Raw genomic sequence first — 27,937 nt, 5'->3', positions numbered from 1 at the left:
TTACAATCACAAACATGCATGCGGCGTACACTCACAAATATTGCAATGCATATAGTGGAGTCCAATGTTCTTGCGGGTGTCATCAGGAAACATATTAAACTTGTGTTTTGATATGTATTTAATAGAAAAATGACATGACAGAAGACAGCATAAATATATTTTTTTCTCAACAGAGCCGCAGCCTGCTCAAGGCCAGCCTCAGGCATATGGGGCATATAGATTTAGCAAATTGTAAGCAACCATACAAGTAATATACCATCCACCCATTATGGAGCCCAACTTGGTCCGAACCTTTTAGCATAGAGTCTGGGAAGGTAGTACTTTACCATAACTCCAGCATACAGTTATTAAACACTATACAGTATATTCCGTTGACCTCTATAATAGTAGGCTACTAGGCTCCCTCCTGTTTTCCCTCTACACCAAATCTTGTCACCAAAAATAGCCAATCTACAAGTTCTGTGAGCTTGCAGTTTTTTTGCTGAATGCTCGCTTATTTTGCCGAATGTTCACCTATGCTGACGTCATAGACGATTCTAGGGTTCATGTGGTCAAGTAGACTATCAGTACAATATTGGGTCCTGTTATTCAGCTCCATCACTCCTGCAACTGCAATAGTTTGATCCAAATTCTTCACCATCCCACAACAACAACACAAAGTTAACACAATCCAAATAGAATTCCTCCTTTTTAGACCTCATGACAAGATAGCTCCACACTAGTATAGGCGTGAGGTTGAAAAAAGTGGTGTTTATATAGCTGGATTATGAATCAAATCCTATTCCAACATTAATTTATAGAACACAATATTTAGGTTCAGTTTCTGACACCATTACTGAAAATGTCTTCTCACCAATAAGAAAGCTTAGACTAGTTGTATAGCATACTGCAGAATATTTTTTAGGGTGTTTTTTTTTTCAATTATGTTGAATTGTAGGCATACTGTATGTGCTGAGTTTCTTTTCCCAACATCGTGAATATAACACACAGTATAACAGAAATTATCGGATTCTTTAAGACACTTTTAAGTTGATTTAAAATGTCTTTGGTCACAATGTTACCGTTTTTACACTGAAAAAGAGAACATACACAAAAATACAATCATTTTAGTTCTTCCATTATTGAGTTGAGAGTTTGAAAGTGCACTGTAATGCTTAAAAAATTGTCGACAGTGTTTACGTATGTGACAAAAAAACAAAAAAAACAAAAAAAGGTTAAAAACTTCACACTGTATGTTTTGAAATCATCACTGTAATTTAATGTGAAGGGTTAGGGTTGCATTGGAAACTCTTCTAGACAGTCTCTCACGGCAACTACTGTAGGTGGCATAAAGCACTGGGGAACCTCTGGGGGACCCCCAGAGGTCCTGGAGGGGGTTCCATGGGTTCCCCCGATTGATGAGGATCGATGAGGATTTTACAGTGTAGATCGGGGTCCCAGAAATAAAGAATTTAAAAAGAAAAAAATAATCATTTCAAATGGGGGTCCGTGGCCTAATGCATATCAAACTGGGGGTCCTTAAAATTAAAAAGGTTGACTATCACCTACACTCTACAAGAGCAGACGCTTCTAAGGGCCTTGTGGCAAATGTATTCACACCCTAATAAAAATACACTGTCATTCATTGTTACAAGACTGTCTGTCTGTTTTCTTGTTTGTCTGTGTAAGTATGACAGTATGAATGTATACACAGGATTATGTCACCCTGTCTGCAAAATGTCTGTCCACCAGATGGTGCTGAATATGCTAAAACAAACGTGGGCTAAAAATGTGGTTCCCAAACATGAGGTCTTTTTTTCAAAGTGTCAAACAAAAATAGTGAAGAGCCGATCTACAAGCTCATACATGCTTATAGATCTGTTATTTTCACTATTTTTGAAATAGGACCTCAAAGGACCACTTGACTCATTTTCAACCTATCTTCATTTAATTGGTCGTCATTATGATGCTCATTATAATATTGTACCATTTTTGTCTTCTCAGAGTGTCTGAGAACCCGAGAACCCACTTACCAGGGACATTATTGATTGGGAATCGAAGCTAATAGAAACGGCATAGGCTTTCTATTCCTGGAAAGTTAGCATGCTATAATAGAAGCCATTGTTCTCGCATTTATAACATAATAAAACACAATATTTGAAATCTTGTGTGAAATGACCAAACCTGCCTACCGATGATTCACCGTTTTAATTCACAACGTATTTTGTTTGAAGTTTGGGTCCCGGGGAGACACCAGATGTCTCTTTTGGGTGTCGAGCTGAGAATATTTGAGTAACCCGTGGGCTAAAACATTGTTTCTCAAAGTGGGGTCCGGGGACCCCCAGGGGTACTTGAGGGGGTTCCAGGGGGTCCCCAGCAAAATGTGTTAATTTAGCGTCACAATAATTTCAACCTTTTATACTTCGGCTATTCAAAAATAGCAGATATACAAGCTCATAGCGCGGCACCGAGTGCCGCGCTATGAGATGGTAGATCTGCTATTTTTGAAAAATCTTGAACATTTGTGCAAACTTTTGAATATATATATTTTTTAAGCGAACATTTTTTACCCAAATATTTGCTTCTGGGGGGTCCCTGAAACAAGATATGTGAGATGGGGGTCCGCGGCCAAATACATATCATTTAGGGGGTCCTTGACATGAAAAAGTTTAAGAACCACTGGGCTAAAACACACACCGCCACACAGTCCGCATGAAAGGCCATCAGCCATGCAACTCAGCCGTGCACACCTCTTTGTTTCCTTTGTTTGACCGATAGCACCGCTCTCTAGTCAATATCAGTTCACCTGCAGGTACGTGGCTTTGAAGTCCGTTCCGAGCGCGTTCCTGGCGTTACACTTGTAAATCCCAGAGTGTGTGAGCACAGGGTTCTGTATAACCAGACTGCCTTCCTCCGTCATGTGGATGCCGCCCTGCGCCGAGAAGCGGTTGTGGGGCACCAGAGTGGTGCGTCCGGGCAGAGTCCACGAGATGTCCGGCTTGGGCATGCCGCTGGCGACGCACCGGATCCTCACCGGCGACCCTCGGCTCACTTTGGTGATGGAGGTCAGCGCGCCGGTGATGCGCGGCGGGAAAACCATGACCACGACCGGGTAGGCCAGGGTGGACGAGCCCAGCGCGTTGGAGGCTTTGCACGTGTACGTTCCCCGGTCGAACGTGGCCACCTCTCTGAGCTGGAGCGTCCCGTTGGCGAGGAAGGAGACCCGACCGACGGTCTGGGTTTTGTCCACGACGAGGCCGTTGGGCAGGGTCCAGGTGACGGTGGCCTGCGGCCAGCCGTCCACGGAGCAGGGCAAGTTCAGGCTCTGGCCGTACGCGATCCTAATGCCACCTGGACAATGGATGTGAAATGAGAACGACAATAACAATTGTGTTATAATAATCCATCATCCTTTATCCACACAGCTAATTGTATGAAAAAAGCTAAACAAACTAACAAACAAAAAACGATAAAACTGCAATCTGGAACTTATTTTGTAATGATAAAACTATACTAATATTATTTTAACCAATCTGTGTTGTAGAGTACAGGGTTGGATTTAGTTGCCTGTCGGGCAGAAACCTCACATCTCCATATTTAAATTACGTTATTTTCTCTTTTTTTTGGGTAAATGCGGGTAATGCGGCCCACAGGTTAATATCGTAATACTGATATGTTATTGATTTCAGCTGTTACAATTGCAAACATGACCCGCTTTAATTACTTCAGTCTATATTAGTAGCTTAATGACTAGTATTAAAATTCTATTGACTTTTTTATATCCAATGTATTTGTATTTAAGTTCATACAGTTAACATAAGTATAACTAAATGCATTTGAAATAAAATAAAAATGTTACTTTTCAGGATTCCTCACAACGTGTCACGATGTTGACGCATTGATGAGACACTATCAATGGGGCGGCTTTTAGTCTGGATTGTCAGATAAACTGTTGGACTTACAAGATTTCTTGGCAGGATGTGAGTTGAACAAATACTTTACCTGGAGTTCCTCTGATCAACGGCTTCCTTCCTGCTTCAAGGGCATACTGTTTCTCTGCTTGTCCCGCGACATTTTTTGCCACGCACCTGTACACCCCCTTGTCACTCGCAACCGGCTGAGAAATCCGCAGAGTTCCGTTTCCTGGGTGGTGGGTGAAACGTTGGAGCCTGGTGCCAGGGGTCAAGGCTTTCCCGTTGGGCAGGATCCACAGAAAGTCTGGGCGTGGCTTGCCGCGGGCGGGGCACTCTAGCGTCAGCTCCCCGCCGTCTTGCTTGATTGGTAGGATTTCAATGTTGGGCGTGGCGAAGCTCGGTTTCTCTGCCAGCGATGCTACCTCTAGGTCGACCAACAGAGACGCTTCGCCCAGACGGTTCTTGGCAAGACACACGTACCTTCCGGCATCTGTTTTCCTCACTCCTCTCAGCTCCATGCTCCCGTTCCGGTGGACTTGGAAGCGACCGCCTAGGTAGGGGGTCGGGAGTGAGAGACCATAAGGTGTGGCCCACGAGACCCTTGGCTCCGGCTTCCCTTCCGCCCTGCAGTCCAGCATCGTCGTTTGGTAGGAGACAGCCAGAACCTTCGTGGCGCGATCCCCTCGAACTCCGTCGATGTGCGGCTCCTGGGACTCGACCTCCAGATGCATATGTTTCACGTCATCACCGGCGGGATTTCGTGCCACGCATGCATACTTCCCTTGATCGGCGAGCGTCACCCTCTTGACCACCAACATGCCGTCGTGCAAAACCTGATATCGATCCGACGAGGCTGATATGACTTCATTTCCCGGGGAGATCCACATGATGCGAGGTCTGGGATCTCCCGATGCCTGGCAACTCAACTTAGCAGCTTCTCCCAACCTCGCGGTCACCAGCGACTGTGATTTTAAACTGATCTGCGGGACGTCCGGTGCCACTTTGACGCTAACTTTTCTCTCGTCCTTGCCTAGTTTGTTCTTAGCATAGCAGGTGTAGTCGCCCTCGTCTTTTTTACCCATCTGCTGGAGGAGCAACGTTCCATTGCCGAAGATGACATAGCGGCGGTTCCGAAGGCCACTGTCGTCCGATTGGAGTGCGTTGTTGATAAAGGTTCCATCCGGGAGGCTCCAGGAAACCTCTGGGTCAGGGAGTCCTGTCGCCACACAGTCCACCTACACCGGGAAAGTAAAGATATAAAAGTGTATGAATTCACCTGAACTTTGTCATTATCACAGGACAGGTAGCTTGAAGCACAGATGTAGTATATATATATATATATAGTGTGTGTGTGTGTGTGTGTGTGTGTGTGTGTGTGTGTGTGTGTGTGTGTGTGTGTGTGTGTGTGTGCGTACGTGCGTGCGTGCGTGCGTGCGTGCGTGCGTGCGTGCGTGCGTGCGTGCGTGCGTGCGTGCGTGCGTGCACGTTATAGGCAGAAACTTTCAGAACAATTCAAAAAGTTTCAAAGCGTTCAAAATCTGCACAAAATGCCAGCTCTATACAAGCTTACAATGCATTATGATCGTGTAGATCAGCTATCAACTATAGGGCTGATATCTAGAGTACCTGGAAGTTTTGTCCGTAGGTGACTGTGGCCTGAGGGGTCCTCAGGTGTTCGATCCTCGGAGGGGTCATCAGAACCGCCACCTCACATCAGAACAAACGTTGGAGGTCAATGAATGAGCAAATAAATCACTTTAGTTAAACTAATTCACACTCTATGTGAGAGGGTTTTTTACATGTTTTGTGCCCAAGGCAACAATGGGCAAGTCAAAATCTCAATATGTATTCATAGCGAAAACAGGCAATCTATTGCACAGTGAAACAAATCTCAAAGTATTATTATTATTTTTGAGCGGTGTAGCCGCTCCTATAAGTGGGGTTGGGACCCATGACCCATCCGTCGTGAAAATGTGTCTTTCGCTGTACTGTGATTGGCTGATAAGTATTCAGACCACTTTGTGATTGGCTAGCGAGACGCATGATGAAATTCCTATAATTCCTATAAATATCACCACGCTTAAATAACACCGCTCACTTCACACTGGGTGTGATCTTTTTAATAATAGAAATGTCAACTTCTTATTGACTGAATCAGTTTCTTTGTATTAGTTTATTCATGTGATAAAAGAGTAACTTTGACACACTTGAGAATTTTGGAATATCAATTTCCAATCAACAACACACCAGCTATGGAATATGTCTCACCGATATTTGGAGGTAAAGCATTGCAGGGTAACTACACAACCCGAACCTCTTCCAAAGTGTAATTACGCTTTAAGTGGGTAAGATGCTCAATAAAGGCAGAAGTGAATGACCTCTTCATAACATGGACATCAATATGGTGTAATAGCATTGGGATTTGAATACCGGCGAAATGAAAAAAATAAACCTGTGCCCCGAAAAAAATCCATTCCATTCAATTCCCGATCTATTCCTTCCTCCAGTACCTGGAAGAGCTCCATGTCCTCTCCGTTGGGTCTTTGGAAGACACAGAGGTAGTTTCCACCGTCCAACTCTGTTAGCTGTGAGATCCTCAGAGTGCCATTAGGAAACACTGTAACTGGTCTCTGTGGGCTAGAGAGAGACCAGAGGAAGGAGAGGTGGAAACACTATCATTACGTGTAATGATATCTGACATGCAGTGGTGTAAAGTAAAGTACAAAAGTAGCAGATCTACAGTACATGCTCAAAACGTGACGGGAACGCGTATACCATATCCTGGTAGAATGTCTATGGAGCATGGACGTTTTCACAATATGAAATAAAGTGTCCAGAACATTAGCTATGTCTAGTTTGTCAACCTGTGGATATTTAGAACAAAAATAATATAGTTCTAATAGTCAAAACAATATCATAAGTGTCCTGTTCTTCCAGAAACTAAAGTGTACATGCCGCCTGCCTGCTCACCAGAACTCGATCCAGGGACCACATCTCACACCAGTCCTCTGCATGTGACCTTCACTGGCTCCCAGTCAAACACTGAATAGATTTCAAGATACTGATCACTACCTACCTACTACTGATCACTAGGCCCTCAACAACCAGGCTCCCCACTACCTTTCTGAACTCCTCCAATGCCACGTCCCCTCCCGCTCCCTCAGGTGGTGAAATGCCAATCTCCTGGACATCCCCAAGACAAAGAAACAAATCTGGGGTGACAGGGCCTTCTCGGTGGCCGCCCCCCCTCACTGTGGAACCCACTCCCAGCTCACATCAAAGCTGCCCCCACCCTCGCCACGTTTAAAACCACACTCAAAACCCATTCCCTAACACATCCTCTCCTCCCTCGGTGCCACGTGATAAAATGAATTTTGCAATTAACCTGTATCGATGCTCCATGATGATCTTGGAGGGAAGCTGCCAGACGGTTCCTCTTGTGGAGCCAGTGGACTCAGGACAGTGCAGGTAGACAGTAGAACCATACATAGCGGAGACTGAGTGGTGCTGGGAGGGCTGTGGCATGGTGCCGTAGCGGCTGGAAGGAGGGATGGCGGGGAGCGCTGGGGGGGACAGATCCGCTCGCACTTCCAGCTGGAGAGTTCTCTTGGCAACACCCACTGGATTGGTGGCTGAACACTCGTATCTACGGCAAGGTAGATAGAGAGGGATATGAAAGGTTATTCCAGTCGTGGAAGAATACCACAATTTTTTTTTTCTTATAATTTTTATCCCACGATTTTTGTAACCCTTTTTACACCCGGTGCCAATTTGCTAAGTGATCCTGGGCACTACACCCCCCCCCACCAGCCTAGGGAGGCCAGGGCCGAGCTCATGCCTCCTTCAATGCATGAGAGCCAACTGACCTTCTTGTCACCTGACAGGGGGGAGTTTCCCTGGTTGGATGTAGCGCGTGGAAGGAATACGTTATTCCAACCAGTTCCCTTCCCCTCCTCCATCAGGCGCCCCGGCTGACCTGGAGGAGGCAGTATAGTGACCAGGATTACTACATGTTTTTGTGAGGGTATTAACTACCCTAGGAGACACGGGGAGAACATGCAAACTCCACACAGTGGAGTAGGCCCTTTCGCCAACCCCACCAAGGGTATGGGCGCTGATGACGTGGAGGAGAAGACCACAAATTTTACTTAGAGTACAATATAATGCCAGATCATAATGAAGACGCCAGATCCAAAGTGTGGTCAACAACCCAATATTAGAAAATGAAATCCTATATATTATTAAAATTGGCCAATGGGAGGGAAGGTGTGAGGGCCGTGTAGCGGCCTGAACTCTAGATGTGATGGCCACATAGTGGCCCGAACCTCCAGTAATGAAAAAGAAAGTGACTCCTGTACCTCCCAGCATCGGCCGGTGAAACGCTCTTGACGTACAGCGTCCCGTTGGGGAAGACAAAGAGCCTGCGTCCCAGGAACTGGGATGGCTTCACGGCGACCCCTGCTGGTAGCATCCATTTCAGCACAGGCTCCGGTTGGCCTTTGGCAGAGCAATGGACATACACACTCCTCCCTGGTTAGAGAAGAGGTTAGGGTTAGGTCAGTGATTCTCAACGTTTTGAATTTCAAGGAGCCGCGGTTTGATACTTGTATGCATTAATCCACGGACCCCCATTTGTTAATTTAACTCAGAGTGTACGAATGGAACCACCAATTTGGTTCTATTTCCAGAGTTACAGACCCGTAAGGGTCCATTTGGACCCCTGGTGGACTATGTGTACGGTATGGATACCATATATACTACACTGTGGATCGACTGTTCATATGTACCCACAATACTGGGGATGCAAATCCCAAGTAAAAGAAAGGACTCTGAATCTCTTTTGGTCTTGGGTATTTTATTCGTGATCCCTGTATGTTACTACCTGTTAACACCAGAGCATGTGAGCGGAGCGGAGCGACGCGATTTTGACGTGAGCGCGGAGCTGGTTTATAAAAAGGTTGGAGCGCTACTCAGAGCGAGGACCGCCTCCCGCTCCAAGCCGCACTCGCGGGGGCCGCGCACCGAATGTTTGAGCATGCCCGGTCGCACGGACTCAGAGACACACAGACATCCAGCAGTGCACAGCGCACCGAGATTTCATTAGAATTTCTACTTTCTTTTTATTTTATTTTTTTTACTGTTGAGCGACCCGGTTTGAGCGGAGCATGGAGCGAGAGGTGCGCAAATCAACGTGAGCGAGGAGCGACGGGGAGCGGAGCGCGGGGGGAGTCGACGTGAGCGAATAGCGAGCGTGAAACCAGCCCCCTGGAGCGTCGAGCGGCATTTCCACCCGCTCCGCTCACGTGCTCTGGTTAACGCCTATTATTATTATATATTATTATATATTTTGTATTATCAGTTGTATATTTTTCCTGCATCTGTCCTGTGTTTCATACAGGACTGATTCATTCGTACAGAATTGCGAATTTCCCTCTTGGGATCAAAAAAGGTCTGTCTGTCTGCCTGCCTGCCTGCCCGCCCGCCCGCCTGTAAATGTTTTAACCACACCTCTTGACTTTAAAGTTGCATTGTCATCCTCATTTTCAATCTCCATACCGTACCTGGCTGAATGATCACCGTGTCCGTCACGCCCTCGCTGATGCTCGGAGGCAGAGCTGCCACATGCAGATGATAGGTTATCGTGTCGGCACCTGCAGCGTTGCTCGCGATACATTTATAGTCCCCCTTGCTGGAGAAGTTAGCCGACTGGATTCGGAGGGTCCCGTTGTGGAGCAGAGACAGCACAGAGAGGTGCGCCTGAACGGCACCGACGTCACGCACATACGTCCTGTCGGGAAGAATCCAGGAGATGTGCGCCGGCGGCTTTCCTGAAGCAAGGCAGTCGAGGCTGACACTCTTCCCCAAGTACACCGCTATTTCCGTGGACTTGGGAGGTATGATCTTGGGGGCCTGTGTCTGGACAGCCAGCGTGATCACCATGCGGTCCGATCCCAACCTGTTTTGGGCCGTGCAGAGGTACTGACCACGATCCTGGAGCTGCACATTTTTGATGACGAAGGTCCCATTCTTGAAGACTTCAAAGCGGAGACCATGCTTGGTATTGGCAGGAATGGTGGCGGCTGCAAAAGGAATAGAGGGGACAGATATGAGAGTAGTCTCTGGAGACAGACATGTTGGCTCCCACAGTTTTCAAATGCATTCACCCAACAGTCAAGGTACGTATTGAAGAAGGAAGGGAAGCATTCCACGCCCATTGATATAGAGTATAGGCCATACCTGGGAGGCAAACTGGAACCGGAAGTTCGAGGGAAGTCAGTGAGAGCCAGCTGGACCAGCTTATGAACAAACAATATTTTTTGAATGATTGCGACCTGGGTCAGATAATCTGTTCAGGAAAATAAAAGAAGATATATCACACATTGTTTTCTGATCACTTGTTTTTCAATGTGCACGGTATTGAGGTATCTAAAGAGCGCCAAAATATAGTTTCTGGCTTGGCAGTATCGCGAGAATTGGTTGACAGGCTGTCAATGATTGACAAGTCTCACGATAACAGCCCATACTGCACTGTCAGAAATGTACTCTGTGCTCTTTAGATGCCTCAATAAAATTATATAGTGTGCACATGCAAATCCAAAAACAAGACAGCAGAAAATATGATATGTTTTATTTTATTTTCCTGAACGATTATTTTACAAAGGTCACAGTCATTCAGAAATAGTTTTTCTTTTCCTAAGCTGGTCCACCTGGCTCTCATTGACTTCCATCGAACTGTCGGCTCAAGCTTGCCTCCCAGTGTGACGAATCTGCCAGCTGGAATTGCTGGACAGAAGTGACGTAGATTTCCATTTCCTTCTTAAATAAGTTCCTTGCTAACAGTCTCTGAAAACTAGTAATTTCCCCTCTTCCGTTTCGCTGTTGCTGCAGTCATGTACATAACTCCTACTGGAAACCAAATGAGTCTAAGCCTGCATGTAGCTATAGCTGCTTAGCAGAAATGCAAATCCAAAAAGACATTGTAAAGATATTTTTCAAAACATTTTTATGAACCCTGCCTTGCACACCCGTCATGGCTGCTTCCCGTTCTCAACTTTTAAAGGGCAGAAATACAGACTCTGTTGCATTCGAAGACTGTGGAAGAGATAGTCTGGCTTGAGAAACTAATGATAGCGGGGAGCAGCGGAAGATAGTACTGTACATAGTCATAATAAATCATCATAATCAGAGTATCTCTTTCAGCCACACACACACAGAAACCAAACACATTTACCACCGACATGTGAAAGAACACTCAGAAGGAGGGAACAAAGAGGAGGTGTGATTAGTCTCATGTTGTAAAGGTTTATGTGTGGAATCCTCTGGCAGGGCTTGTCTAATGTTTCCCTGTCTAGCATGAAACAACAGCCACATGCAGGATAGCACACATGCATGAGCACATGCACATGCATGCATTTCTCCAAAGGTGCATTCTGTCTCCCTTACACACACATTTACATAGGCACACACCCACATTCCTAAAATTCTTTATTTTCTTAAATGTTTTCAGCAAAAAGTTAGATTTTTCCCCTAAAAATGGGTCACAATCCATTATTTGGGAAATCTCATCTCTCACCTTAGAGACTTTGGTTCATGCCAGGGTGGGGGAGGTGGTTAGTTACCTGTGGAGACTTTGGTCCATGCCAGGTTTGGGGAGGGGTTTCCTGAAGCTTCGCAGGACATGAACACATCGCTTTCTGCCAGCACTGACACGCTAGCCCTGGTTACCGTGGTGATACGAGGCTTGACCCCGCCTCCTGTTCCCATAAGCCCTGGGAACGCCGGCACAGCTGTTGGTCGCCAGGAGCCGGAACGTCCTGCAGGAACGTTAGGTACACAGAGAAAGTAAAAAAAACGAATGAGTTATGTCGTTAATATCTAATTCATAACAATGAATTCTAAAACGATTAATTCAGTAACTTGTCAATTTAAAAATATCAGATGGCATAATTTATGTTTTAGCATGGTACTAACCTCCATTGGACCATCGACCTCCTTGCACCACCACAACAGGTGTGGTGTAGGGGCGGGGAAAATAAGTTGGTAAAAGACCGAAGGATGATGATGATGGTGATGATGCCGTGGGTAAAACAGGTCCTGGAGGTTTCAGGGTGAAGGTATATGACACAGTGGGTACTGGTGGTTTGGGTGATGGTGGAAGGTGGGGTTTGGAAGATGGTGAGTGGTTGTAGCTTGTCTTAGGTTTGGGAGTCAGTGGGAATGTCACCCTCCTTCCTAGCTGAGCGATGCGTTCAAGCTGCGCCTGAAAAAAAACAAATCTGAAATTATAATTCCCATTTCCCAACGTCAATTCAAATCAGGATTTGAATTGACGCATTTCCCCCTACCATTAAATCCAAGTGAGGACAGGGGGTGTACTTGGATTGCGTGTAGATAGCCATAGGACTCCAAAGATGCATTAACACACATAAGTGAATGGCTTGCGCTGCTATTTTAATACAGTTCAGCACAAGCATTTGAGCGTAATCATATTCTATGCACACACAATAATTGGACTGCATGGACGCGCGCGCGCACACACACACACACACACACACACACACACACACACACACACACACACACACACACACACACACACACACACACACACACACACACACACACACACACACACACACACACACACACACACACACACACACACACGCGCGCGCACGCGGGCGTACAGTAACGCATACCTGTCTATATCTGTTCCGCAGCTTGGTTAGAAGCAGGTGGTCCCTGGTTGAGGTCTTGCTGCCTGGGATCACATGTGTCCCTCCACCAACATTGTGATAGTTATGGTGTGACGGGTACGGAGTCGTGGGTTCAAATCCGGAGCGCCTGGGACCACCAGCTGTGGGCCTCACTGTCTCCGCTGTGATCTCTGGTCTATTAGTGGCTCTTGACCCTTGACCCCAGAGGTGTGGTTGGAGCCAAGGTTGGTGGGTGGGAACAGGCACCCATCCAGGTTCTATAGGTGCAGAGTGCAAAGAAGTCTTGTACATAAAACATATTTTGAAGTACTTGAAACCCCATATTAATGTGTTATTTTGAGTGGATTTTGATATTGACTTTACAGTAAGTGTTACATTCTACAGCCCCTCACGGCTGCTTCCTTTTAGAACATTTCATTTTTCGTTTGCGTAAAATCTTGCCCATGGGCGTTTCGATTACCTTGGTCAGGACGAGAAAATGACCTTTGACCTGGCCAGAAGGGGTAATGGTGGTGGTGTCGGTGATGAGTGGAAGGCCTGTGGGGCGTTGGGGCGATGTCGGGAAGCTGAGGAAGCCTTCCGTCCCTCTCCTCTCCCTTCTTTTTCTTGTTCTTTCCATCTCTGTCTAGGGTTGGGTGCACTGGCCTGGATGAGGGGATATGCCCTCCTCTCTGGTTGTCTTGGTGGAGCCAGGGGTGAATTGGATCCCTCCCGGGGAAAGCGGGAATCTCAGCTCTTACTTTAGACTTTCCATCCTCTCTCTCCTCCTCCTCCTCCTCTTTCCGCCCACCCTCTTGTCTCGTTTTGTCTCCGTCTGTGTGTGATGGCCTCAGGACGTTCTCTTGTGAAGGAACAGCGTTGGAAATGGATGTTACGGCATGTGTTAGGGTTTTGTCCACTTGTGGAGGTCTTGGAAAAGGCAGCGGCCTGTTTTGGGTTGTCTGCCGGATGATGTAGCTTTCTGTTACCTGTTCCTTAGTAGCTTTCCCCGCCTCCCTCTCTCTCTCTTCTTTGTCTGTTCTAGATTGTTGTTCTCTCTCATGCGTGGCTTTTAGAAACACCTGGCCGCCGTCAGGTTTTTCGTCAACTCCGTCCCTTTCTTTGTTGGATTTGTCAGTCTCTCCTTTGTCTTCTTGACGTGGGTTTCCAACCTCTTCTATTTGTTTTCTACCGCTGCCACTCCCCTTATTAGGTTCTTCAGACTCTTCCTCCTCTTCTTCAACAGTCATTTCAGTGTCATGTGGCACGCCGCCTGCCTCTGGTCTTGGATTATTTTTGGTATGAATACTGCCGGAATCATCCGTGGCATGGAGGGGGTCACTCTTCAAATCAGTGATTTCCTTTTCTTCAGAGCTGTCCTCGACATCCTCATCGTACTCCTCGCCATCATATTCAATCTCCTCCTGCGTTTGGTCGTATTCGTTTGAGACTTCCTCTTGCTCCGTTGTGGTTGGAGCAGCTGTAGTTGTAGTGGTGGTAGTAGTAGTAGTAGTAGTGGTAGTAGTAGTGGTTGTTGTTGTAGTAGGGGTTGTTCTCATTGTGGTGGGCTGAGGGAGAGTCGTTTGGGAATTGTTTGATGACGGGTGGGAGAGTTTTAAGCGCGGAAGGACGCCTCTCATTGGTGGCCTCCTGCGCCTATAAGGTGGCCTTCTCCGGTTTGGCAAACCAGAAGAAGGCTTGGAGCTCACTCTTCCTTCTCCTGAGTGCCTGTTTACTTCATCCGTATCCTTCTCTTTTTCTCTTGAGTGCTCCTCAGATTGACCTCTTACTCTTAGTGGTTTGGTGGTCATATCAAGACTGGTAGTAGGTGATGAATTTGTGGTAACAGCGTTGGTCGTAGTGGTAGGTTTGGGAGTTGTGGTTTTTGCCATCACAGTAGTCATTAAACTGCTAGGCTCAGTTAGCAATTGCACTGTGGGCAGAGCAGTGGTCACTCTAGCATTGGCTTTAGCCAATATCTCTGCCCAGCGATGTGGGTCTAACTCTTTAACAGACATATTAGGCTTTCTCTTTGAATCTTTCATTCGTCTCCCTTTCACAAACCCCCCAGGGGTCCTCTGATGTGTCCCTGCCGTCTTAGGAGCGTGGGTAGTAAAAAGTTGTTTGATTTCCTGATAATCTGCCCCTGATCCCTCACCTTCTTCCACACCGACCAACAAGACTGTCCGCCCGCTCTCCGTCTGGCCCTCAGCTTCTTTCTCTCCAGTGACTTCTATCATGTGTGACAACATGTCCACGCCATACAGGTTGGAGGCCATGCAGCTATACTCCCCAGCATCATCTTGGGTCAGCTTCTTTACCACCAAAGTCCCATTTTCCAACACTTCTGCCCACCTTGTCTGTTGCGTAGGGAGAAGGATCTGATTTCGGGGCAGGTACCAGATAGTTTTACTCGGCTGTGCTGAGGTGACTTCACAAGGGAGACTGATTGAGTGTCCTTTCTCGACTATCATTTTTTGCCCATTTAAAGCTGTAGGGATGAGTAAGTGTTCTTTGACAGTGAGTCGAACAGGAACCAAGTCCACTCCAGCTTTGGTTCTGACAAGACAGTGGTACAGGCCAGAGTCAGACGCAGTGGCATTCAGAATTATGAGTTCTCCTCGTTCAGAAATTTCCATCTTATCATTGGCATCTTCAAAGACGGACAGATCTGGCAGCATCCACTCCACTTTCACCTCCAACCCCGCAGTGATGACTTCGCATTCCAAATTGACCTTTGAGCCCTCAAGGGTTGCCTTTACCCGCCCTGCCGTACCTCTGCGAATCAGAGCCCAGGACGAGGCAGTGTCATCACTATCAGCCTCCAGTCCTCCGCGGCCGCTGGTCTGCTTGGAGATTAGTGTGGTAAAATCCATGACAAGTTTCTTGGTTGTGGTCTGACGTCTGTTGAGCTGCAAGGTGACTTTGGGTTGGAGCAGCCACGAGGGTTCGGCCATCAGGTAACCCTTTAAATCGGTGAAATAAGGAGAATTCTCGTTGACGGCTTGGGAGTACTGATAAGTGGCTCCGGTGTCATTTCCCTTTTGCAAGCCCCTCTCTAAGATCGCAGGGCTTTCATAGTAGTACGCCACCAGCCGCCACAGGTTCTGCAACGTCTCCCGGTCAATCTCGCACTCAAGGACTGTCACAAGTGACGCGTTGACAGTCACCTCCCCGGGTGTGCGCGGACTCTCTGACCAGGTTATCGGCGAGCTCTCGCTGGGCCGGCGCACGTCACACGCCACGTGGGCGCTGTTCCCATGGCTGTCGGAGAGAACAAAAGTCAGGTGGCCTAGCGGCCTTTCGAGATCACGGGTGTACGGGAGATCAGGCTCCACTTCAGATTCGGCCCAAACGGGGCTGTCCCATTGCTTGAGAGGGGACCGGAGCACCGGACGCTCACACGGCAGCTTATCAGGAGTCAGGTCCAGAAAGGTGCTGCCGTTCAGGGCTCGAGGAGAGGTGCACTGAGGGCACGTCTCACTGGAACCACCTGGGCCACGCTCCTTCTTACATTTGATCACCCCTGAGAGGGAGAGAGAGGAGGAGAGGTGGAGACAAACGGTGAGGGAATGGTCAGAAGTGGTGAAAGCCAGGGGAGGGTAGAGAGAGAGAGAAAGAGTGGTGGGGGAAGGAATAATAAAAACAGATGGAGAGTGAGTAAGGGAAAGATGGGTGGAAAGGAAAGAGAGACAGAGGAAGGATAGAGGTTAGAGGGAGAAGTTTAGAGCAGTGGTTTTCAAACTTTTTGTGCCCATGCTCATGTTGCATCGCATACATATTTTTTTATTTTAGCCTACAATGACATGCCCAAAATGAGAATGCCAGATAGAAAGTAATTAAAATAAACAATTGAGTATATAATTTGCTGTTGTATCAGAAAGTGAGTTCACACAAAGTACTGACATAATAAACCAAACAAATAATTCATAACATTTTGTATAGTTGTATCTCAATAATAATGTGTGCTTGTCACAAAATCCCAAAGCAGGCAGGCAGGCAGGCAGGCAGGCAGGCAGGCAGACAGACAGACAGACAGACAGACAGACAGACAGACAGACAGACAGACAGGCAGGCAGGCAGGCAGGCAGGCAGGCAGGCAGGCAGGCAGGCAGACAGACAGACAGACAGACAGACAGACAGACAGACAGACAGACAGACAGACAGACAAATGAGGGAGAGAGGGAAGTGAGCGCTTTAATGAGTGATGAGTGAATATCAATGAATACTGAGAATTATAAAAGTCCACACTTTAACACAGAACCCTTTGGTAAGATGGGGACCTCTTCCTAAATCTGAGTTCAGAGGTAGTTCACATGATCGATAATACATGTTTTGTCTTTCAAATCTTCAGCGGAAATAGGTCATAAACATGATGATGTATTATCAACTGTTCTGCTGGTACAAACATCTAACATGTGGTAGTGATTATGGCTGATATGTTAAAACATAACAAACCACTATGCAGACAAATGGTGTCACTTTGAGTGCATGCATACACAGTATATGACCATTGCAGACTCAGCAAAAAAAAGGGCACGGGAAAACAAAAGACAGAGGCGCTCATTAAAAGAGAGCTGTGCCATATATAAGAGACATAAACATAACATAAGAGAATTAGAATGACAGAGTAATGCCGTGTAGAGAATTAGAGTGCAACGTTGAAATTTAAGTGCCTCGTAACTCAAATAGACGTTGGAAACACTACACTGAAGTAACATTGTTGCATGTGCAATATACACACATGTAAGATCCCAGTTTTTACAACCCTTTTAAGAGTTTGTTGAAATCTGGTTCCTATTGTCTATATTTTTGCCTGCACAGGAGATAGCAAATCTCACCTAAACCTAGTTATCCATTACTGAGATATATGGTCATCGTTTGGTGCTGCTGCTTCACCACAGCCAGACATCAGATGAATCAGAGGTTGTTTCTTAAACATCTCCCTCCCGGCCACAAATTATTCATGCATGATGAAAACACCAATTATGGCACAAAAGAACATTTTAGACTAAATGTTCCATGACATTTTAGAACGTGAATGTGGGATTTATACCATAAATGTTGATCTTTGAGAAGGTTTAATGTACAGTGAACTAATGAACCCCTCTAGATTGACTAGAGCAGTGCTTCTCAAAGCTGGGTCCAGGGACACCTCCAGGGATGAGGAACAGTGTAATTTGACTATTATTTCACCAGCTAGAAGTTAGCTCAATGAGAGAATGTATAAGAATGACTATTCTCTTATCTCCCCACCTACAATACAGACTCCTGAAATAAATCAATCTAATCGAACATAAAAATAAACTTCTCTAATTGGGGTTCCTGGAACAAACCCGTTTTCAAACGGGGGTCCACACGGCCTAATACGTATCAAACAACTGGGCTAGACGGCCCTCTGTCCTCACTGGTTCTCAACGTGGGGTCTGGGGGACCCACAGGGCTCCAGGGGGTCCCCAGCTAAATGATTGATAGTTATAAGGAACCAACTGGAACTTTACGGCTGCATCATGAGTTATTTTGCAGTGTAGTTATTGGGGTCCCAGAGGTTTAAAAGGATCCCTAGCCAGGGATCCTTATTAGCTCATTAGCCAGCGGCTAATAAGCCTTATATGCCTTAATACATTACAATCCATAACTTTTTTTTTTTAATGTATTTTAGAAATAGTTCCTCTTTCACTCAATAGGGACAACTCCCGTCACAAGTTGATGATGTCATTTGTCCATGTGTCGGCATGTGCTAATAAAAAGTATTTAAAATATTGCTTTGATGTTCAAATTAACCATAGGAATTATTACGTTGTTTTTTTTTTTGCACATGCACTCCATATGACATCATCAACTTGCGACGGAAGGGGTCCCTATTGAGTGAAACTATTTCTAAAATAAATAAGATTTAAGTTTTTAATAAAAAAAAATGTTATAGAGGGCAATTATAATGTATTAAGGCACATAAGGCTTATTAGTCAGGGATCCTTTTAACAAAAGTGACCGTGACCAATTAAAAAAGGTTGAGAATCACTGCCGTATTTAGCCTAATTCATGCTCCGTCGCAAGACGGCGTTGTGTGCCAAAAATAGCAGACCTGCAACATCCGCGACGCGTCGTGAGCTTGCAGGTCCCGACCCACTGTTTGGGAAACAGTGCTGTAACAAATACCGTCGTGCCTGGAGTTCCACTCCAGCAGCCAGTGGAGTTGACAGTCGCACGTCCAGGGGTTGCCGTGCAGGTAGATGAGCTCCAGTCTGGGCGCCGTCTGCAGCACGGTGTCAGGGAACCGCTCTAGCAGGTTGTCTGATAGATGGAGGTGCCTGTGTAGAAAATATACAAGAGTAACCATAACGGAAGGTGATAGTATAAGATCATGTCATAGTAATATAATACGTAACATAACCAAAGATCTGTCTTGGAACACTGCAGTCAGTAACGGACGAAAGAAAATGTGAGCGTGAGATAACAGGCACTTTCAACAAGATGAGATCTTCAAAGTAATGTTCTTGGCTGCCCACAACTGTGGTGGCCTTTGTGCTCATGCAAACGTGAATGCATTTCAGACATTTTTAGAAGTTTATTTTTGCATTAATTGTTAAAACGTGTTTTTCATGAGAAATTAAAAATGACTAGTGACTAATGTAATGACTCATAACTTAGTTGTGGTTAGCTGCCATTGCTTGCAACCGTCACAGAATGTTAAAAGACGATAGAGGACAATAAACACAATAAAGTCATCATAGACTTATTTCCACTGATCCCCATTACTCCCCCCACCCTGTGTCTCTTTCCCTCTCCCATCTCTCTACTACCCTAAACCCCCCCCCTCTTTCTCTTTCCCACCTCCACCCCACCACTAGCGCCACATGGCTGTTGCCGGGCTGCTGCGGTGTGTGTGCAGGGTTGCCTTATCCCACCCCCCCCCCCCCCCCCCCTCTTAACGGGCGCTGTGCACGCAGCGACCAGCAGTGAGAGATATGTTTAACGTATGAAATATGTTGTTTAATGTACGAAATATGTTTTGCTGACTCTTGCTGTAAACTAATTTGCCCTTTTTGGGACACAATAAATTAACCTTTGACCTTTGACCATTACACAGAATCAAAAAACATAGACACATATACTGTAGTCTTAGGTTGGGTCTGCCACCCGACTAAATCAATTTATTATACGTAGGAACCGGTTACAACATCCAGATTCAAGCTACTAAACTTAAACAACATTCTTCAGACTTCAGGCCCAAAGATAGCGTTTCTACCAGAGATGTGATTTAGAAAAAAGAAAAAAAAGAGATGTGATTTCTTATTAGTGGTGTCCGGGGCGGGGACCACAGGGGTTTACGATCGCACTATGGTGTCAGGAAGGGAAAACACACATGACATTTGCACGGGGGGTGGGGGGGGGGGCATTTCCATAGCAACGCGAGCTCCACCAATCGTGGACGTCGACGTCACGGGATGTTACACTCACAGCATTGTGGGTAATGGTGCATTTCTCAGTGAGATCGCTAGTTAAACATGTTTTTCTTAAAACAGAGTTTTGTGAGTTTGTAGATCGGCTATTTTCGCAGACTGTGGCCCCCTGAAGTAACTCTGAGGACCCCCTAGGGGTCCCGGACCCCCTGTTGAAGACCCCTGATCTAAACACATCGACGGCGTCACAGGGGAGAGGGTCAGTGACTTCAAATTCCTCTGTGCATATACACCTCGGAGCTCACATGGGCCGCACGCACACACGCACGCACACACATGATGAAACGTGATGAAAAACGCTAAACAACGTCTGCACTGCCTCACGCGGCTGAAGGACTTCAGCATGGGCCCCCCACATAGAGTGATTGCATGCAGACGTGCGGCTTCTACAGGAGCATACAGCATAATTTCACAACCAGAAGCCTAGTGTACGTATGGCTGATAATGAAATTCCCTACAGTGGGCTAATATTGTGACGTCTACTTTTGGTATCTGACCATTATGCTCTATAGAGAAAACACGTCCATGTCCCGTACAGCGCCCTCACCTCAGTCCAGATGTCCAGAAGGCTCCCAGCAGCGACAGCGTTATGAAGGTGTGGGGGTGGACCTCCTTCAGGAGGTTCCCCTCCAGCTGCAGCAGCTTGAGGGAGGCCAGGCCGGAGAAGCTGTAGGGTTCTATGAAGTGGATGAGGTTGTGGTCCAAGTGGAGGCGGACCAGACCCACCAGACCCTCTAACAGACCCGGGTTCACCGTCGTTAACTTGTTGTAGCTGAGCTTCAAGATCTGGGTATAGAAAAAAAGGTAATCAATCAATCAATCAATCAATCAATCAATCAATCAATCGGCCAGTCAATCAGTCAGTCACTGCATACTGCCATACTTAAAGGACCACTGCACTAATTTTTAACCTATGTCCATATAATTGATCCTCACTAATGCTCATTATAAGGTGGCACTATTTCCTTCTACTCACTCTGTGTGTCAGAGCAGGGCTGTGGACAGTTCAGTCCAGTGACATCATCAGTAGGCAGGTTTGGTACTTTCCAACAAGATTTCAAACTTCAATTATTCTTTTGAACAGTGGCTTCTATATCAGCATGCTAACTCTCCAGGAAGAGAAAGGCTGCAGTTTCTATTAGGTTGGAATGCCGATCGACGATGTCATTGGTAGGCAGATTTCTGAACTGTCCACAACTCACCAATGTCTCAACAGTGTTTAATGTCACTGTATCTTCTCCCAGACTCTCAAAGACAGACTGATAAGGTGACAAATGGTCAGGGTTTTTATCAGGCAATGTTTTATGATTCCAACAATATCTACTTATTAACTGAAGGTGTCAAATTATGTAACTTGCTTCAGGGAAGCTTGTTGCAACTCAACATCAGTCTTTTACAGTCAAGTACAATGGAGTCACCCCTCAGGCTTTGGCAGGTAGTTGAGAAAGCACAGGTGTGTCAACAGAGCGAGTAGGTACAGTATAAACCATGAGCAATCATGGAGGTACAGGAGCGATGATGCAGGAGGTGCTACTACAGCGCTCTCAATCACGATTAAAGCTGTGGTTCCCAAAGTGGGACCCCAAAGGGGTCCTTGAGGGGGTTCCAGGGGGTCCCCAGCTAAAATCAGCTGTTTGAAAATAGCCGATCAATGTATCTGTGCGAAGTTTTTGGACCGCACACTGAAACAGGTTTTCATTTATTTTTCAAGAGATTTTACCACGTGTTCACCCATAAACACATGGACAGACAATTAAACCCATTCTGCAGTACCTGCATGCAGTACCTGCAGTGACCTCAAGGAGTAGGAGGCCCCTGGGCGTGCTGTGCTGATGTCATTCCACAGCCCTGTTTCTCAACGTCGGGTCCAGGGACCACCAGGGTCACCAGTCCAAATGGACCCTTGTGGGTCTGCAACTCTGAGGGTGTCCATTTAGATAAACACTGAGGATTTTACAGTGTACATTGGGGTCCCACTGCCTGGGTCCCAGAGATTTAAAACAAAATTGTATCAAATGTGGGTCCGTGGCCTAGCAAACTGGGACCTACCGGAGTGCTACCACCTTTGTACCAAACCTCATGCACCTTATGTCTAAACTCATGTACATACTGTACCAGCTGGATTAAGCTATGTAGCTATGTGCATATATGTAGATATCTCAGATTTTTGCCTCTCCTTGCCCCCCCCCCTCTTTTATTGTTCTCTTCTTGAAAACAAAATTCGACTGAGCTTGCACAAAAACAAATGTCACCCTCTTTGTCTTAACACCTGTAAACCTGTGATGTGGCAACAAAGTTGATTCTGATTGTGAACTATGGGGGAGACATTTTCCTGCAGTACCTGCAGTGACCTCAGGGAGTAGAAGGGTGAACACTAGAATAGATAGTTAGATAATAGTCCCCCACTCCTTGGGGTGTTTTTTTGTCACTGTATATTTGCACATACTGTAATGTTGTGAAATGTGTCCTCTGCATTTTACCCATCCTATAACTACTAGGAGCAGTGAGCAGCCATTCTACGGCGCTCAGGGAGCAATTAAGGGTTAAGAGTCTTGCTCAGGGACACACATCGACACATTGCTGGCCTGGCCTGGAATCAAACCTGGGACAACCAGGGCCTCTGGGGCAGCCGCTATGGCCGCCCGCTCCCCTGTGCCGATGTCATTCTACTGTACAGTACCTGCAGTGACCTCAGGGGGTAGAAGGCCCCTGGGTGAACTGTGCTGATGTCATTCCCGTGCAACATGAGCATCTCCAGTTGTCGCAGTGACCTGAATTCGGAGCCCTCCACTGCCGTCAGGCTGTTATACCTGAAGAAGAGAGAGAGAGAGAGAGAGAGAGATCTAAGCCAGGGAAGATCTTCAACGTTACGTTTTTCAGGCCAAGGACCCCTTAACTGAGAGAGAGATGAAGCAGATAGCTTCATATTTGATGCTTGTCAGCACTATCATCAGTGTTGGGTAGATTAACGTTTCAATTAATATGTTGGATTCATGTTAATGTGTTGTCATTTAATCACTTAAACCCTCGATTGTAAATTTGACCGCTGCCTCTGGTCTGCTCCTTTTTCCTTCACACCAAACCTCTCGGTCGAAAATAGGAGATCTACAAGCTCAAAATGCGTCGCAGCGCGACGTGTTGTGAGTTTGTAGATCGGCTATTTTTGTGCCCTCCCTGAAGTAACTCTGAGGACCCCCTAGGGGTCCCGGACCCCCTGTTGAAGACCCCTGATCTAAACACATCGGCGGCGTCACAGGGGAGAGGGTCAGTGACTTCAAATTCCTCTGTGTGTATACACCTCGGAGCTCACATGGGCCACACACACACGCGCACACGCACACACACACACACACGCGCGCACACGCACACACACGTGATGAAAAACACTAAACAACGTGGGCCCCCCACATCCTCAGGACATCTGCATAATATGCAAGCAACTGCACAGCAAAACATCAGAGTTGAGCTTCTCTCCCTCCAGGACCAGGACTCATATGATAAAACCTCAGACCGTCATCTTAAACTTCTTCCATTTTCAAATAATTGCGCCAGCAGTTGTTGCCTTCTCACCAAGCTGCTTACCTATTGTCACTTTATGCAAATATACTCCGTTCCTACACTTTTCTGCATTTTTTATATCCGCTGCTACGTGAGGTCTGAGGTTCTCTGGTATTTATTTATACAAATTAATTGATACTGTTATGTTAAATATGTTTCCTTCTCTATTCTTATTATTATTATTCATGTAACTGCAATTTGTGGGTAACGTGTACAAAACATAATTTCACCCACTATTTTACACCTGTAAATCTGTGATGACATGTACTGGTGTTATGCTAAACACATTTAATGTTTGATATAGAGCCAGACCGATATATTGGTTTGGTCGATGTATTGGTCATTATAAAAACCAACAGAGGGGGTTAGCAGTGACAAGGCCCACAGTAAACAGGGGGGAATTGGTTCGACTAAATTGGAAAATTACAAAACAAAACATAATAAAATTGTACAGTTACTGTAGTACAGTGCATATAGTACAGTACATCCCCAGGCCAAATACATTACCTCACAACGGAGACACAATGGAAAATAGTTGACGATGTAAAACTATCAGCAGAGGCTGCACTGACATGATGAATTGCTCCAGTACAGGGAGCCAAGCCTTCTAACAAAGGAAATCAGAATAGCACAGAGCAACACGGATTCCTCAAACCTAACTGGTAAAACACATAGCCTTCCCAGGATGTGGATATTATCCCTAGCCAATTGAACACATGTGGGAGATTTTGGATTGCCGCCTGACACGGTGTATTCCACCACCAGCCATAAATCAGTAATCTCTCGATTACACCGTAGTGGTAGAACAAAAGGGCAAGCACTTGGCCAATGGTATTCTAATGTTTTTAAGGGCACAAAGGCCAAATGCCAGGGTAGGAAGGCCATCAAAATAAACAATGATTTTGTGTTCATTGAAATAATGTTTTTTTTTTAAATACACAGTATAAAAACCAGTGAAATAAATGAGCTGTTTTATTACACAGACATATTATATTGGTAGTTACAAATTACCAATATTTGTATGAACTCCTGGGGAGGTGTGGACAGGGGGGCATCAAGGCCACTGTGGCCTCAGGGCATGTTTTGTTTTTTAAGGGGCAAAAAGGCCAAACTGAGGGCCCAGAGCTGCCATGATGGCCTTCAAATTCCTGCCCTACTTGGACTGCCTTTTTTCCCCCCGTCATCACCAAATGCCTTCACCAAAAATAGCCGATCTACAAGCTCATACCGCGCCCCCCCCCCCCCCCCCCCCCCCCCACAGAAAAGGGATGCTGGTGTTCAAGCGGTTAAAGTTAACGTTTCTGTGCCTGGATTCAATTCCTTGCCATTGTCTCAATATGTGTGCTTTTTTGGCTTGGCTAGAATGCTGTGGAAGCTGTTCCCATACCATATATACGTCGTCCATATGGAGATAGTTTGTGTCCTGTGGAAAATACTGCCCTTTGTCAGCACATAATATCGTTGTTGTCAGGCAGAAAGCTTGTATCTCCATGATTTAAACTTTGTATGTTTCTTTGGGTTGATTGATGCCCTTCTTCGCTGTATGACTGTGTCACACAAAAGCAGTGACAATAGCCGATCTACAAGCCCTAATGCAAAGCCCAACGGCCTTGTAAGTAGCTCACGACGCGCCACATTGCTTGTGAGCTTGTAGATCGGCTATTTTTGCACCTTTTTAAAAGATTTGAAAGTGAAAGTGGTTAAGTGTGTGTGTGGCTTTATTTTTTGTGTTGAAATCCTCATTGGGGAATCTTAGATTGCCTCATATAAGAACTGTGTTCGGTAATTAAACACACCACCCCGGCGATTTTACTCATATGGATATGAAGCATCGACTGAAGGTGGAAATGTACACATTTACCCAAAGAGTAACACAATAAATGCTAGAAACGAGTCAAACGATCCAAAGACTACATTTCCCATCAACGCGGTTGCTGTAGGGACAGTGATTTCAGACCCGGAAGTAGTAGCTCTTAAGACTTTTAAGGCAGAAATAATTCCATTTTTCGTCTGAGAAGTCAGACTTCGGTGCTCTATTGGATCCACTGGAACACAAGGTTATTTTTTTCCATTTCCGGAAAAGTAACGGGTTTTGGACACATGACAGCAACAATATAGCTTTTGTGGCCATTTGCTCAGTGTAATACTTTATCACTTGACATCATAATGCATAGTCATACAAGTAGTTTTAACAACTTAAGCCCATGCTATATAGAGTACTTCATTGTATGACACTCAACTAAAATGAAATAACCAATATACAGTGTCACAACGCATGCATCACAATGTGTTATGAGCTTGTAGATCTAATATCCCTATTTTTTAAATGTTTTGACAATCTTCATCTATTCTACAGTACAATGATAAGGCCAAAACAGGGACACCAGGTTGAAAGTGGTTAAGAAACTAAATGATCATTTTAAACACACAGATTGAACCAAGAGCATTTTCCCACAATTGAGACCCCACATGCAAATAGTTAGCCTGATGTGAACACTTATCAAGCACTGAATGCTTCTTGGCAGGTATAGTTGGTTCGGCAGTTACTGTTTGTAGACAATTACTCGCTGAAATCTGCATTCTACAGCAATTAATTATAATACAGTAGTTGAAACCGCAGCTGTGGCTTTGTTCCTGAACAACTGTAATGCTCCTGCAGTGAAAGCTTCCGTTCCAAGATGGCAAGATCCATGTGGAAATGATTTGTCTCTTATTGAGCAACCTGGGCATGGCCTGCATGGTGCGGTGCCCTGGGTTTCTGTTCTACAAAACAGCTTTCTGTTATGCTTGAGGCAGGTTGAACTTGGAAGCAGGAATGGGATTGAAAACAAAACGTGCTGTAGTTCTACTTCTGAATTACAAAAGAACACACACGCGCACACACACACACACACACAGAGACAATTCCAACTTATTTTTTATCATTTCTTACCGGGTGTCATAGATCGGCTTTTTTGGGGTGAGCAACACCATCGTACGACAAAGTAATGATAAATCAGACTCATGTGTGAACTCAACAACAATGACTGGATTTTCATGACACTTTGTTGGAATGCTCTGAAATTAACTTTTGGGTTTGAAAAATTCAAATGTCAAGGTCACAATCAATGATCACACATCAACAGGTTATGATGCGTTACGTTGTGAGTTTGTTTAGCAAGTTTTGAATAATTTTAGAAGTGTCTGTGTGCAGACAATGTTAATGGGACATTTGTATACCGCCTCTTTCCAAAGCTCTTTGCAATGTGCATTACATTCACCCACACATTTACGCACCGGCAGTGAAGGAAACCATGCAAGGCACCAAGCTGCTCATCAGGAGCAGTTAGGGGCCACTCTCCCTCCTGTCACTGCCGCCCCAGTACATTTGATTGTTTCTTACCCCAGGTTGACTCTCTCTGTGTCCTTGGGCAGGGTCTTTGGGATGGCGGTGAGATGTCTGAAGGTACAGTGGACCTCTTTGACCCCCGGACAGGTGCAACTGCGAGGGCAGGGTGGGGCAGCGTGGGCCTGGGGACCCACGGGACACAACTGGAGAAGAACAGAGTGCCAAGGAGGGTGCAACAGATGAGAGCAAGGGAGAGGAAAGAACAGTGTTTAACTGTTTTGGACATTTTCACATAATGTCATACCCAAAACAGGGACACCAGGAACATGAACCCTACAAGATCACAACATGTTGCAACGCTACGTGCTGTGAGCTTGCAGATCGCGTTTTGAGCTTCTAGATCCCGTTTTGAGCTCATAGATCAGATATAGGGTTAAAGTGGTTCAACAGATTTTTTTAATGCTACCGTGTATTAACTAACTTTGCTGGGGGGACCCCCTGGAACCCCCTCAAGGACCCCTGGGCCTAGGGGTCCCCGGACCCCACTTTGAGAAGCGTCGCTAAAGGTAATCCACACGGTATTCGGTAAAAGGAAAGCATATATAGACCTACCATGTGCCAGAGGAGGAGCGAGAGGAGCAGGGGAAGCCACACTGCCCCCAACCTGCTGAGGAGGGCGCCACACCACCACAAAGCCATGACTGGATGGATGGCGGCCTGGACCAACGCTCCCTCACGCCATCATTGCACCTACAGAAAGGGAATAAGGGAAGACGGAAAGCCCGTTCGGGCAGGAGAAATATTACACTTTGAGCTTCATGCGGTACCTCTTGTCAACCAGTAGGTGTCCGACCAGAACACATTGGATCAAAACATTTCAACAAAAGACTCTCAGGGAGCAGTTGGTGTTAGTTATATTGCACTAGACCATACCCGTCGGGGAATATGTGCACCCGCGTGCTTGTCATGGTCCGCTTGTTTCACGGATGTGGCAACACT

The 27,937-nt window shown here is 45.9% G+C and overlaps 1 protein-coding gene across 1 annotated transcript; it reads right to left on the bottom strand.

The window, feature by feature from the left end:
* Positions 1-122: 122 nt before the first annotated feature.
* LOC311034165 (matrix-remodeling-associated protein 5) lies at positions 123-27,690 on the bottom strand. Its single transcript, XM_084041920.1, has 16 exons — positions 27,551-27,690; positions 26,993-27,141; positions 22,733-22,862; positions 20,600-20,838; positions 18,749-18,900; positions 13,071-16,115; positions 12,593-12,867; positions 11,865-12,153; positions 11,513-11,707; positions 9,455-9,973; positions 8,252-8,423; positions 7,279-7,539; positions 6,404-6,530; positions 5,520-5,600; positions 3,982-5,128; positions 123-3,330 (listed from the first exon to the last, which is right to left on the bottom strand). The coding sequence occupies exons 1-16, from the start codon at positions 27,635-27,637 to the stop codon at positions 2,777-2,779; spliced, it is 7,422 nt and encodes a 2,473-aa protein (XP_083898046.1). The 5' UTR covers positions 27,638-27,690; the 3' UTR covers positions 123-2,776.
* Between the last annotated feature and the right edge of the window lie 247 nt (positions 27,691-27,937).

This window comes from Gymnoscopelus microlampas, assembly GCF_963454915.1.
Source record: "Gymnoscopelus microlampas genome assembly, chromosome: 18".
NCBI classification, from domain to species: domain Eukaryota; kingdom Metazoa; phylum Chordata; class Actinopteri; order Myctophiformes; family Myctophidae; genus Gymnoscopelus; species Gymnoscopelus microlampas.
The sequence above is the reverse complement of the archived record's forward strand: the minus strand, read 5'-3'. Positions and strand labels throughout refer to the sequence as shown.